The 15196-nt window shown below is 32.5% G+C and overlaps 1 protein-coding gene and 1 non-coding gene across 6 annotated transcripts in view; both read right to left on the bottom strand.

Moving 5' to 3' along the window:
- Positions 1-15196, bottom strand: part of Kif3a (kinesin family member 3A) — a 62697-nt gene that overhangs the window by 33207 nt on the left and 14294 nt on the right. For 3 of the 5 annotated variants that reach the window (XR_013439278.1, XM_078050824.1, XM_005335773.5), the window contains exons 3-10: positions 13549-13693; positions 13329-13413; positions 10342-10447; positions 7263-7402; positions 6665-6862; positions 6102-6276; positions 1939-2037; positions 246-317 (exon numbers count right to left, since the gene is read on the bottom strand). Coding sequence is in view for 4 of the 5 variants with exons in the window: in XM_078050824.1 (XP_077906950.1) it covers positions 246-317; positions 1939-2037; positions 6102-6276; positions 6665-6862; positions 7263-7402; positions 10342-10447; positions 13329-13413; positions 13549-13693 (1020 nt within the window). In the remaining variant the exon portion in view is untranslated. The remainder of the gene's footprint in view (positions 1-245; positions 318-1938; positions 2038-6101; positions 6277-6664; positions 6863-7262; positions 7403-10341; positions 10448-13328; positions 13414-13548; positions 13694-15196) is intronic. The other 2 variants (XM_040271847.2, XM_021733587.3) reach the window with 1 other exon arrangement.
- On the bottom strand, positions 7590-7660 carry Trnas-uga (transfer RNA serine (anticodon UGA)). Its single transcript has one exon. It is a non-coding gene; the product is annotated as a tRNA-Ser (tRNA).

Below are 15196 nucleotides of genomic sequence, written 5' to 3'. Positions count from 1 at the left end.
AACTGCAAAAGCATGAATCTCTCTTCCATTGTCTCAAACATAAGCTAAAGCATATGTTTTAACAATTATGGTTAACTGGAAGCAATGAAGGGGCATGGGGGATCATCAACATGCTTTGTTCTACTGAGAAGTCCAACATGTATTCTCCAAATAATGACAGGGAGCGGTGCAGCATTGCTCAAATGAAGCCCATGGGTTATGGAGAAGCCAAAGCTCTGTTAGAGAATTTAAGAGCTACCACTCACTAGTCAAGAACTTATCCAGAGGTTTCTCTATGACAGAACATGTGGAGTCTGAACTACTGCTGCTGCTACTGCCTGGAAGACAAAGAAATGAGCCCAACGCCAACCAAAGAAAGAAAAAAACAGGAATATGAACACACATATAGAGAAAAATTCAGTTCCAGAGAAAGAATTTTAAAGGACAAACAAGCTTTGTATTAAAGAATCAAAACTTAGTTTCCCTTAAAACCAGTTTTGGTAGTAGTCTATCCAATGTTCTCTACTTCCCAAAGCCATATGGGGGGATTAGAAACTGTATTTAAGATTCACTGTGTGCAAATTTTATTACTCATTTAAAACACTGCATGTTGAAATGACAAGAATAAAAAATATGTTATTTGGTGACATTTAAGTCTATTTAAATTATTTAGGTTGTAAGTTAAAGGAAGTTTTAAAACTTAAAGTCAAATTCAACTAACATTATAGGTCTGTCACCAATTTCCCTCTCTCCCCTCATGGCATCAAACTATCAAATATAAATATTTATGTTTAAGGTATGACAGCAAAATTGAAAAGGCTCACTGAAAAAATTTAAATTTCTAAGGCTGGAAGGCATATTATCATTAAATATTTTAATATATTAAATAGTGGCATTTTTCTACATAAAGTTTTATTCTTAATAAATCTATTATATGCTTTATAGCTTTCTAAACAACAGTTCATTTTGTTAAAAAAAAAACTAGATATGAACAAAAAATACATTTCTCTAAGTCAGGGTTTGGCAAACATTTTCTGCAAAAGGACAAATAATATGTATTTATAGGCCATAAGCCATGTGAAAGCAGCCACAGAACATATGTAAACAAATGAACATAGTTGTTTTAATAACATATTATTTACAAAACAGATATGGGCTAGACTTGGCCAGCAGGTTGTATTTTACCAACTCTTGCTCTAAATCATGCTTTTCCTCTCTTCTGAATTTATACAATCTTACAGTTTTTAAATTTGGGACTCCTGATCAAAAAGTGATGGGTTTATTTTCAGCAACATCATTTAAATAAGACAAGCAAAATATGCACCAGCTGGAAAACAATGATCCACACTAATGGAAGAGAGTTCTGAAATAAATATTTAGGATAAATAGGCTTGAAATGCAGGCCATTATAATATGTCCATCTCTTTTGCATGTTATCTATAATCTTAGCATGACAAAGTCTTAATTCACACATGATAACATATGCCCCACATTGGGGTGAGAATGAGCACATATTATAAAGAAAAGGAATTAGATTTTAAAATACAATACTTAAACAAATTTGTTATTTAAAAATCTAATGAATTCTAAAGATTAACCTTACTTGAGGAAAAACTCCACATTTTCCTAATTTATTAAAATATGTAGGTTCCTAACAGATCCAAGTCCTCACGTAAAATCAAAACTCTACCTAAAATTTCAAAATGTTATATCCACTCTCATAGTTTTACAATTCAAAAAAAAAATCCAAACTATTCTGAGTAAGCTAAGAACAGATTAGTGGAGAAAAAAACAATGCAAAGTTAACTAGGTATATGGCATACATCCTCTATTCTAATTGTTACCATAACTATAAAAGCAAAATAGAAGGCATGCACTCTGTTGTCTTAGAAATGTGAAAGCATTATTAGGTAGCAATCCTAATTATTTCTACCAATTAGAATACTTAACAGAACTTACCCCTTCTCTTTTTCCTTTTCTCTCCATCTTCTCCAACCTCACCCTCTTCATCCTCTTCCTCCTCTGACCCACTGATATCAGAGCCTGATATTTCTTCTCCTTGGATAGAAATTTAATGCAATGATTTTAGTCTGTACAAGTCATTTGTTATTTCAGAAATACTTATACCAATTTTCTTCATTAAGCTTTTTTTTTACTCAAATATACTTTTTAGACTTTTTGCAGTACTGGGATTGAACCTGGGCAGGGGTGCTCTATCACCGAGTTACACCCCAGCCCTCTTAATTTTTAATTTGAAGATAGGGTCTCAATAAGTTGCCCAAGCTGGCTTCAAGTTTGTGATCTTCCTGCCTTAGCCTCTTGAATAGCTAGAATTACAGGAGTGTATCACTATGCCTGGCTCAAAATATAAATTTAAATGTTTCAGTGCTCCTAGATAGTATATCAGTTGTGCTAATCTCAGAAATAGCTAAGATGTACACAGAGACTTTATTTTTCCAAAGTTCCTAAAAAAGTTAAAATCTGACCCATTTAAAAATTCAAATAATTATTTTAAATAGAGTTCTAAACATATACAAAAGATTATGTGTTAGAATTATTAGTTCAGTCTTTTAAAATGTGATCTCTTTGGGGAGTATCTTCTCCTTGTTTCCTGCTTAAGATTTCAAATAATTCAATCTGTATATTTTTTGAACCACAAAACTGTCAGTTAACACAGTGATCCCATATCTAGGATTATATCACACAAAAATTTCAAAGACAGCTTTATCTGTACAAAGATAATGTTAACTACATATTCTCTTAAAGACAAAAAGTCAATAAAATGGAACCATTAAATAGTAATACAGAGAAGCACTAAATTAACTTCAAATTAGTTATTTAAAGACATCATTGTCCATACATGAAGTTTTTAAGAAAGCAAAGGTAATTGGGGGAAAAAAGTAAAATACATACAAATTGCAACTAGATTATATACTTATAAATAAAGGCTGGAAAGAGAATAGTGTCTTAGGTAAAGAAATCATTTAAAATATTTTATTCTTTGAGACTAGAAACAATGATGCCTTATCAGCAATGATCATACATAGTGTCCCATTCTATATACCATTCTCCAATAAAAGGAACCAGGGAGAAATGTATTTTAAGATTATGGTAGGGAAGATACAAAATGAGCCTAAAACATTATCTTGAAGGACCAGAAAAACAAGCAGGTGTCTAAAAATAACTTGATGAGAACACCCTGAAAGAATATAGGAACTATCCCACTAGAGCACCTAATAGTCAAAACTGTGAGAATATGAGCAACATAATAAATGATAAAATACTGGATTGTAACACACAGGCTAAATAAAATAAAAATTTGAATAAATAAATGGAGATTCCTTTTCCTAGTAATAGAATTCCAAACACTAAACAAAATGAATGATGAGAATAGAAAAATCATCATTGAACAAATGCAACAGAATTATAGTCACAGGCAAGAACCACTGATACATGCTAAAATCAGGAATAAGGTACTTATTTTTTCCTACTATCTCTTAGTAGGAGAAACAGGATATTTGCAGAGTCTCAAAGTATCTCCCCACAAGATACATATTAATTGCAAATGAAAAAAATAGTAGGTTTACAGTGGAGGAGGCTTCAGAGTAACTATAAGAGAACTGCAGACTAGTCCAAATTAAAGGACAATCTAAACATTCAGGACCAGCACTCTTCAGGAAAGTCAAGATTCTTCATTTTCTTTTTCTTTTGCAGTGCTGAGAATCAAACCCAGGGCTTTGAACATGCTGGACACATGCTCTACCACTGAGCCATATTCCTACTACTGAAGTGTCAAGATTTTGAAAAACAAAAGGTACTAAGGCAATTGGAGGAGATTTAAAAGACAGAAAAAAAATATAGACTAATAAAATTATTGTGTGTGATCCTAGATTGAGTCATAGACTAAAATAAGAAAAAAAAGGAGGCATTGGAAAGATAACTGGCAAAATTTGAAACAGCATATAGATTAGTTGGTGAGATTGTACTGATGTAAATTTCCTGGTTTCAATAATGGTACTGTGACAGATGTTAACATTAGGTAGCTGGATAAGGGTAATGAAGGGTATCATAGAAACTCTGTACTACATAAATTTTCTGTAAGTCTAAAAATAATTTTAAAATAAAAAGTTTAAAAATTACTTTAATGCTTTTGCCTACGTTTTATTGTTTATATGATCAACTCTATTAACTAAGTTATAAAAACAAAAGTTTGGAGCAAATAAAATAAAATGTGCTAAAAATAGTAACACCATATGATCCAGCAATTCTACTGTTGTTTTATACCCAAAACATTTAAAACAAGGACTGTCTGCATCCATGAACACAAAGTAAGTCACACAGGCCAAAAGATGAAAGCAATCCAAATATCCACCAATAGATAAATTGATAAACAAAGTGCAGTGTGTGTGTGTGTGTGTGTGTGTGTGTGTGTACATACATACATGCACACACATTGGAATACTTTTCAGCCTTAAAAAGAAAATAAATTGTGACATGCTACAAACATGGATGAATCTTGAGGTATTATGCTAAGTGAATAAACTTACATAAAAATTAAACTTAGATTAAAAAATCATTATTTAACAAGTAGACATAGGAAATCTACAAAATACTGTATGATTTTACATATCTAAGGTACCTAGAATGGTCAAATTCATAGAAAGTAGTACAGTGGTCCCCAGGGACTTGGGGGAGAAAGGAATGGAGAATTAGTATTTAATGGATACAAAATTTCTGTATATGGGATGATAAAAAAGTTCTGGAGATGAAGAGTAATAATAGTTTGCACAACAATATGAATGTATTTAATGCCACTAAACTGGTTAAAATGATACATTTTATGTTTCATATATTTTTGCCTCCTAATAATGTTAAAAATAAAGACAGCAAAATAAAGGTATGCACTGAAAATCAACATAACCAAGAAATTTAAACTTTTTAAAGCATAGTGGCTATAAATACCACCTAGTGGTCACATTTAAAACACCAGATTTCATTAGTTCACTCATTGCTTTTTCTCAATTATCTTACTCTAGTTGATTGAATTAGCACCTTCTCCAAACATATGTGATGGGGTTAGCATCTCTAAATTTCACCTGTGATGGAACTAGTTTCCTTCCCAAAGGCTGCACAAGTGCAGTTTCTAAGCCCTCTATTTACGTGATACACAGAGGAGTTCCTTGCCAATAAGAAGGACCTATTTGTCCCTAACAATGAAGGTGCAGGGAGTGACTAGGTACTTAATGATGACTGAGATGAATAAGATCTTTAAATTTCCCAACCATTTTGCATTATCATGTTAGAAAATAATTTCCAGCCAGGTGCAGTGACACATACCTGTAACTCTAGCATCTGAGGCTGAGGCAGGAGGATCACAAGTTCAAGGCTACCCTTAGCAACTCAGTGAGACCCTAAGCAACTCAGTGAGATCCTGTCTCAAAATAAAAAATAAAAAAGGCTGGGACTACAGATCAGTGGTAAAGCACCCCTGGGTTCAATCCCGTGCTTTAAAAAAAAAAAAGAAAGAAAGAAAGAAAGAAAAAAATATTTCCCCTCTCACATTCAAATTTGAGTATGAAAGCATATTTTAAGGCTATGCAATGCGCTTTTATTGATAGCAAAACAACTACTATCTTTCCTTAACAATAGTGAGAGGACTGGGGCTGTAGCTCGGTGGTAGAGCACTTGCCTAGCAAGTGTGAGGCCCTGGGTTCCATCCTCAGCACCACATAAAAAAAAATAAATAGAATAAAGGTATTGTGAAAAAAAATCTTAAAAAAATAATAGTGATACCAATCACAAAGCCAGAACTTTCACAATACACACACAGTAGAATGTGCTTCTATACATAGATAAAAATTTATTATTTAATAAGTAAACATAAGAAATTTACAAAAGGTCATGGGAATAAAGATGACAGCTTTAATTTAAAAAAATACAAATGTTATATAATTTATACTTAATTGAAAATGCTAAGTATCAATTGTTTTTCAGAAATATTCTTTTAAATATTAATGTTAAAAGCTCAAAAAAGTTTAATAGGTGATTTCTGTTAGAATGCTTCTCCGTTAACCAACATACTTTTAGCCAAAATTAAGATTTATATTATTCAAAGAATTTACCTTCTTCCAGCTTTTTCTTCAGTTCTTCTATTTCTTTCTGAAACTGGCGAAGCAGAGCATCCTTTGGATCTTCATTAATTCTAGCTTTATTTTTAATATTCTTAGCACGGTTGGCGTACCGTAATGTACTAATAGTTTCATCATAATTATAATCTGCTGGCCCAATATTCGCACACTGTTGAATTAGAAATGCAAATCATTTTACACTACCATTAATTAATAGTACAACTACAAATATATCAGAATAGACGTCTGAAGTACATAGGCACTTTGACCTTCTTAAAAAAGAAAGTGTCAATTATATGGGTTTCCAAGTGATAATCAAAAATCAAAGAAGTAAAATAGTTAATTTTTATAAATGAATATATCCTTTTTTATGTATTTATTTTTTTATGATGCTGAGGTTGAACCCAGTGTCTCACATGTGAGAAGTAAGTGCTCTACCACTGAGCTATAGCCCCAGTCCATAATAGTCAATTTTAAAAATGTTTTTTATATTACTTATGGACAAGTTAGAATCTTATATTTGCTGGATGTTAACGATACCACAAATGAAGTCTTACCATCATGGTTTTTGAGTTTCCTCCTAAAGAATCCTGAAGAAGACGAGTCAATTTAGAGTTACGATAAGGCACATGTGTGCTTTTTCCATCAACCAAGGCAGAAATTACATTACCAAGGGTGGAAAGTGAAAGATTGATTTTTGTAGCTTCCTTCAGGCGCTGTCCAGTAGCTCCAGTTTTTGCTTGTCTTTCTGAGCCCTAGCAATATACAGAGACAAAACTCAAGCTAAAATTATAATAATAATACAGAATACTCTTTTTAAGGATTTTTTTAAAACGCAATTTAACAGTAATATACCTGATATAACACCCGAGATTCACTTCAAAATAATTAAGGAAAGGAAAAAGTGAGCAAGAACAGATGAAACAAGACTGGCCACGAGTTGATAACTGTTAAAGTTGGGTAACAGGAACATAAGGAATCATTATGCTAGTCTACTTTCACATACATTTGAAATACTCCATAATAAGTAGTAAGTTAAACAAGTCACAATTTTAAAATCTCATGTAAATCACACCTTTCCACATTAATTCTTATTTATGAGATAAATGTAAGTCATAGTAAGACTTATTCCTTAAGTAGGATCCTGTTACTTACAGCAAGATCTACAAGATGAAGCTTCCCCATCCTGACATGCATATTACCATCGACACCTTTTTCACTGCACTCTATAGTAATAGTAAAGATGGCATGCGAACGGGAACTATGTTCATTCATATTAGTTGCACCAACAGAACCTTTAATAAAGGAAGGAAATCCTTAAAAAGTGTAACAGAGAATATGTACAGTAATAATTAAATACCCAGAATAGTTCAAAATACTTAATGTCATTATAATAAAAGCCAGAGAACATGTCTAGACCATAAAAGTAAAGATGTGCATTTAGCCATTATATGAAGTTTCCCTTACTTTTTTTTTTTTTTTTGGTGATGCTGGGGATTGAACCCAGGACCTTGTGCATTCAAGGCAAGCACTCTACCAACTGAGCTATAGCCCATCCCTCTCTTACAATTTTTGTTGAAATAAATAATTTACAAAGCCAGACAGGGTGGTATGGTGCCTATATAATCTCAAGTACTTGGGAGGTTGAGAGAGGAGGATCCCTGATACCAGTAGTTTAAGACCAGCCTAGGCAATATAGTGAGAACCCCCTTCCTCCCACTCTTAAAAAAAAAAAATTACACATAAAGAAGAAATGTGTTAAATAACTGGAACAATTATTGCTGATTCAGCTCTCTGTAAAGATAATTATGTTCTAGCAAACTAAACCATGGAAATTCTTGCAAATATGCTTTAGGAATATATAGTGTAACATTGTTTGCAACAACGAAAGACCAGAAACAACAAATAGGATAATGGCTAATCAATTATAGAATAGTCGTACTTTGGACAACTAAGCAGTCATTAAAAAAAAAATAGGCAGAACTGTATCCAATGATGTGAAAGATGCCCACAGCATTTAAATTAGGGTTTGGAGCGTACCCAGGATTGAATCCAGGGGCACTTAACATTAAGCCACATCCCCAGTCCTTTCATTTTTTCCTTTTTTAAAAAAAAAAAAATTATTATTTATTTTTATTTTGAGACAGGGTCTCACTAAGTTGCTTAGGACCTCACTAAATTGCTGATGCTGAGTTGAAACTTGTCTTGCCTCAGCCTCCCAAACTGTGGGATTACAGGTATGCACCACCATGCCCAGCTAGCATCTGACTTTTTAAAAGTCAAGTAAGAGAGGAATATATAGTTTGATCCCATTTATATGAAGCAAAACCAAAAGCATCCGCTTAAAATATACAAAATATTCATGTACTTGTACATTTTTACATGAATATATTGCATAAACATGCTTTTTTTTACAATAGTCACGTGCTAATATTTTTCTTAAATTCCAAAGTATTTTAAAGCATTAATTTCTATCTTCCTACTATTTATGCAGAACTTCTCTGTGCAAACATTGATTTTAGAAATGAGACATTAAAAGAGTATATTAGCGTGTGGCTATATTAGAAGTCATATAACTGGAATGTAAACTGCATTGATAAAGTCCAATGAAAGAAAGTACATGAAAAATCAGTGAAAGAACAAAGAAATAATTTATATGAGGAATAGATAGAATTAATCAAAGAAAACACAGGGATCTGCAATTCTACATTTTTCTATTTTCTTTTAAATTAAAATATGAATTTTCTCAAAAAATACAACCATTAAATTTGATACCACTTTTCAAAAATCATCTAATCAGTCAGTAGCAATATACAAGCTTCTACAGTGTGTTAGGTCTTACTTTATCTTGTTTTTCCCTCACTTACCATTATCTCTTATGTATATAGTATTTTTGTACCATAATTATAAAAAAATAGTGATTTATTGATGGTTAGATTGTTTACATCTAAAAATATTTTTCTAGATTATATATCAAGAGTTAGAAATACTAGATCAAAATGAACATTTTTTTTAAATGTCAACAGATATTGTTAATATTGTCCTTCAAAAATGCCATATCAATTTCCACTCCCACCCCAGTGCCCATTTCTTCAAAGCATAAAATAATCTGGAGCGGGGAGAAGTGGCACATGTCTATAATCCCAGTGGCTCAGGAGGCCGAGGACGGCAAGTTCCAAGCCAGCCTCAGCAACTTATCGAAGACCTAAGTAACTTAACAAGACTCTGTCTCAAAATAATAAGGATTGAGAATGTTACTTAGTGGTTAGGTGTCACTGAGTTCAATCTCCTGCTACCTGCCCCCTGCCAAAAGCATATCTCTTACTATTGTTTTAATCTGCATTATCCTGATTATTTATGAAATAATTTCATGTGATCATTGCTCTGTATGATTTTTCTGTGAATAACACATTATCTTTTGCTCATCTTTCTGTTGAGATTTTATCATTTTCTTATTGATCATTTTTCTGTTAGTTTATGTATAAAATTGAATAATGTTTAATTTCTTTGTGTTTGCTAGATCTATAGTCAAGACACAAAAACTTAATATTTTCACTTTCTATGTTCTTGTCATTTATTTCAAACTTCTAATTGCTATTGGTAACATCACTAGTACTAGGCTTTGGGCACCTATATTTTAAATATTGCTGAAGTTTCTTATTCTTTAGATTAAAAACTTAAAACAACTACTAAGGTAAATGTAATTTTGATAAGTTTTTTTTTGCTTTCCTTCTCAACAAAACGGAAGCAGTATAGTGCCTGGTTAATACTAATAGCCTACATTCAAATACTCACTCTGCCACTTAGGAACTATACTACCATAGAAAAGTTACTTAAACTAAGCCTCAGTTGGTCATTCAAAAAGTAGGACTTTAGTATCTCCACAGACTACAGTGAGGATTAAGAGATCATCTTCATGAAGCACTGAGCACAAGTGCTTCCCACTTATTAAGTGCTCAAAAAATGCTCTCAATATTTAGTGTAACTAATAAAAGACAATTATATGAGAGTTTCAAAGATTAGCACAATTAAAAAGAAAAATTTTGGGCAGCATGGAAAACAATCTGATATCTTTCATTCATTTATATTCTCTACAGAGTAATCATCAAAGGGAAAGAATTTTCAAGAAACCTTAAAGTTCAGTCTCTATAGGGCAAAGAATCACACTGTTTTTGTCTCTCAACCAATCTATTCAACACGTAGACATTTAATCACAATTATGCACTATACTTACGATTTTTATGGCCTAGTGTCATAATTCTATCCATATCATCAGCATTATTTACCACATAAGCTGATAAATCTTTGATATAAACTCCCACATCAGGCCTTTCTTTAACCTAAAAAAAAAAAGTAAGACTTTACTTACATTTATCATAATAAAATTTGTTATTTATCATTTGACTTTCAAAAAAAACTATGGTAGAGGACATGTACACTTCTAATCTGGCAAACTAAAATCTTTGTAAAATACAAAAATACTTGGATGCAATGGCAATGTCAAATTGCTATGGAAGTTTTTAAGCACTTTCTGTGTTAACATTACTGCCAACTGGAAACATTCTTCAAGTTCACATCTGTTCGTGAACTATTTGTCTTCATGAACTTTAAGGTCTTTTCCAATCACATATTAATTCAAAATTCAATTAATAACTGATTAGCTATGAAAGATGAGGAAATAAAATACAATCTCGAATTTGTTAAAGTTTAAAAACTGAGAATTTGTCAAGGTTTTAAACATATGCTTAATATGCATAAGGCCTTGGGTTCTATTCCCAGCACCAAAAAAAAAAAAATTTTATTGTCAGGAGCTGTCCATGGGTTGCATGTGAGTCACCACGCATAGAAGCCTCATGGTAGAGACATTTGGTGTCTGGGAATAACCAGTGGACATTCTTCTGGTCAATTACCCAGGGACAATGTGAATCTCTATCTGGCTCTGCAATGACCCACCACAGCACCTGAGATGAGTGTGATCTTCGAAGACGTCAATCAACCTGCTGACTGCAAGATATTACTAAGCAAGACTCTGCCTTTGAAACCTTATCCCTGCTTTTGATGTACCCCCTAAAATAAACCACCAGAGCCATTTTATCATGTCTAGTTCCAGAACCCATGAGCACTAGATCTATCAGGGGCTTTACTTTCTGTACATATATTTCTGAGTATTTGTGCATTGTTATTCACTAATTATTTGAGATTGATTATAAATCTTAGGGTGGCTAGGATTATCCTGGGCAGGAAGAAGAACCCCTTAATGAGATGTTGGCCGTTATCCCCCTGATAATTTATCATAAAAAATTTAATTTCTATAACAATACAGTTATAGTGGGGGCGTTTATGGTTTACTTGAAACACAATTAGTATTTATAGGCAAGGAGCAAGGATACTAAACATTCTGAAACGGGTGGGAGGGCTCACCCAAAGAACAACTGTCCCATATAAATTTCAAAGTCCTAGTAGATATTTACATGGATTAAAAAACTATTCATAATTATCTGAGACTAAGATATAAAGACAAAGGTCTTTTCCATAATAGTAATAACAATAATATAAAAATACAGAAAAACTGAAGAAAAAATTGTACTTAATTTTTCTCAGAACTCTACCAAAAGCTAATCACTGTTTTAAAAGACCATGTCATTGACAACGACACCAATCAAGTGTTCCGGTTACTATTACAACATACCTGTATGTTATAATATTCTATATCTGTAGTTCTTACAGTCATGGTGATTCTCCATGTCTCTAACTATTTCATTACATCCTCAACTGTGGTCCCCCATCCAAGCATTTCCACATTGAAGTACTAGCATTTTAATTTTAAATTACTGTTATTCTCCTTTTTATTACAGTAGGGCAGTATACTAACTTTTTACAAATTATGTGTGTTGGTAGATTTTATCACCTGTGAATTTCATTTCAGGATAGTCAAAAGGGCATTACAAAATGTTATTTAAAAAAGAGCACAAGGTCTAACAGGGTTTAGAATCACTGGCAAGAATGTTCCTGAGAATAAATCTAATCTATAATTTAAAGTACAAAAACAGAAGTGTTCCTTCTAAATAATTTTTTCCCAAAAGTTTGAAAAACAAAATAACAAACTTTTCAGAGGCAAAAACACTAAAAGATAAGAAAACTAAAGATGACAACTAGCAACAAAAAAAATTGTTTCTACAATTTGCTATGTACATGTTATCATTACAGAATAGCCTTCATTATTCAACAAATAATTATTTTTTAATATTTTTAGTTGTAGATGAACATAATACCTTTATTTTACTTATTTATTTTTATGTGGTGCTGAGACTCAAACCTAATGCCTCACACATGCTAGGCAAGCTGAGCTACAACCCCAGCCCAACAAATAATTCTTAATGCTCCAATATGCTGTACCAAAACTCTATTTATATAAGCTTAAAATGAAAAATGCTAACAAATATTATTACATGTCAGACACTGACTTAAACACTTTAATTTGTTAATGTTGGCATCAATCCTATGAAGTAGATCCTATTATTATTTCCATTTTCATGTGACAGAACTAAGACTCACAGAGGTTAAGTAATTTGATCAAGATCAGAGCTAGAATTCAAGCTAAGAGAGCAGGACCCCAGAAACGATCCTCTTAATCCTAAGTGATATTACAATTCACTTGCTACATGACTTTGAGCAATGGATGAAACCCCTGTAAATTTCAGTTACCACATCAGGAAAAGTAAACTGCTGGGAAGATTAAATGAAATGAAATATCACTACTACCAACTGCCATTGACTACATCAAATGTCTACACAATTGGAAAGGCTCAGTAATGGTGGCTGCTGCTATGCTGCGTATATTCTTCACCATCCTACAATGGCGGCTATTGTAATTCTACCCCATTCTACTGTTATTCTGCATATGTTATTCACCTCTATTTTACTGAAAATGCAATTTCAACACAAAATTTTAATATTAATATTTAAAGGCTATTCTTTCCTTGTTATTTGTCTCATATTTTACAGGGTTAAAAATTTGACAGTACCTAACAAACTGACATCATTTACTACTTGACTCACAAGTCTTGCTTCAGTAACTCCCCATCTCCTTTGTCTAAATTTAATAAGAAACAAATCTACAAGGTTTTTTAAAACCTTAAAAGTATTTTTTATACAAAAAGGTTCTTAATTTAGTAAATATTCTATTGCTTTGGAAAGTATTCCAATTTCAGTTACCCTTACCTCTAATCTCTGTGTCTGATCCTTGCCCAAAAGGTCACGAACTTCTTCATTATATATTTCCAAATATGACACTCGAACCAAAAATCTATAAATAAAATATTTTAAGTACATAAAAAGCAGTGAAATGTTTATGGGACCCGTTTTAAAATGAGTTTATAACTGTAAAACTTTCTTGTGTTTGTATTTCTTATTAATAGAAAATAAAAGAATTCCCTTTTACCTTGTATCACCCTCTGCCTTTGCAATATGACCAAATATGTGAGCAAATGAATTGGGAATGATTCCTCTAAGTTCAGGAACAGCTCGAACACCTTCCATGGTAAAAGTTTTGCCTGTTCCAGTTTGTCCATATGCAAAAATAGTTCCTGAAAATGATCAAGATAATCAGCCACTTTTTACAGCCTGATGTGACAGAACAATAACTCTTAAAATTAATTCCTTTGATATTGTGATGTAATTTCTTCCCTGAATTCAAAATTTGCTCTAGTACAGATTCCATCTTTATTATCAACATGTACAATATGAACTCCATGCCACATAAATAAAACACTGCTAAAGCACTAGTCAATAAGATATTACTAATAAAAAAATCTTAAACCCCAAATGCAAGAATCTTATCCTTAATTATAAGAAATTTCTTTTAATATGTATTATTTATTGTAGACATTAAATTGTAGAAGGCAGCAGAAGAACACAGGATCTGGAGCAAAAAGACTTCAGTCTGAATCCATATCTGCCCATTTTTAGCTACTTGACCTTGGACAATTTATCTACCCAGAGATTGTCTCCCTGATGGTAAAACAGGGTTAAGAATATTCTATATTGATAGTTAAGAATAAAATGAAACAATTTAATTCAAATAACCAGGCTGGGGTTGTAGCTCAGTGGTAGAGCACTTGCCTAGCATGTGTGAGGCACTGGGTTCGATTCTCAGCACCACATATAAAACAAATAAATCAATTAAAGTCCATCAATAACTAATAAAAATATTTTAAAAAACACAAATAACCAACCCTGTGCATGGTACAGAGTACCAGTAAATGGTGGGGGTTTTTTCCCTTATTAATCTTAAATAAATTCATTTTTAAAAAATTGTTTTAAAGTAACATTTATAAGAAATATGGGTGTTAACTAAAAAGTGATAATGCAATTCTTACAGATTAACTAGAGACATAACTTAAAACCTTCCAAATACCTAAACTTTTTCATCCCACAAATATTTACAACACACCTGAGTGTGGCATTGTGCTAGGCACCAGGGCCAGAGTCACAAACAAGACTAATAAAATCCTTAATCTTAAAGTGCTTATAATCTTAGGGAAAAGATACTGGCAAAACAATTTTTAGCCTGATGAGTACTGAGAAAACTGTTCCAGATGAGAGTAGGATATAAACCAAACCAGGGAATGGATAGGAGTAGTGGTCAGAAAAGGCTTTCCAGAAGAGGTACAGTTTAAGATAAGATCTGAAACACAAATGAGATGGGAATAGAGTAGAAGAGGCAAAAGGGAAGAAAGAGACTGGAGGTTTTCAGACACTGAAATGAGATCAGAAAGCAAGAAACATGTAAAATGTAAGGTAGATACATAGAGAGAAAGAGAAACTAAACTAGCAATGTCCTAATCACACAGGGTCATGAAAACTGTATTAAAGTTTTTAGGCCTTATCCTGAAGCAGAGTGAAGCCATAGAATGATTTTTCTATGGTTATATTGTGGACAGTTGGAATAAAGCAACGGTAGACATAGAGAAACCTAAGTTAGAGAGCTGTAGTCAGGAGACGATATGGCATGAGAAGATAGCCTAGGATGTACAGCATAAATGAAAAAAAGTTCCTTAACTATGAATACTCTATTCAGTTAACCTCAA

This window comes from Ictidomys tridecemlineatus, chromosome 1, assembly GCF_052094955.1.
Source record: "Ictidomys tridecemlineatus isolate mIctTri1 chromosome 1, mIctTri1.hap1, whole genome shotgun sequence".
Classification (NCBI taxonomy): domain Eukaryota; kingdom Metazoa; phylum Chordata; class Mammalia; order Rodentia; family Sciuridae; genus Ictidomys; species Ictidomys tridecemlineatus.
This window is presented reverse-complemented; position numbering and strand designations above follow the sequence as displayed.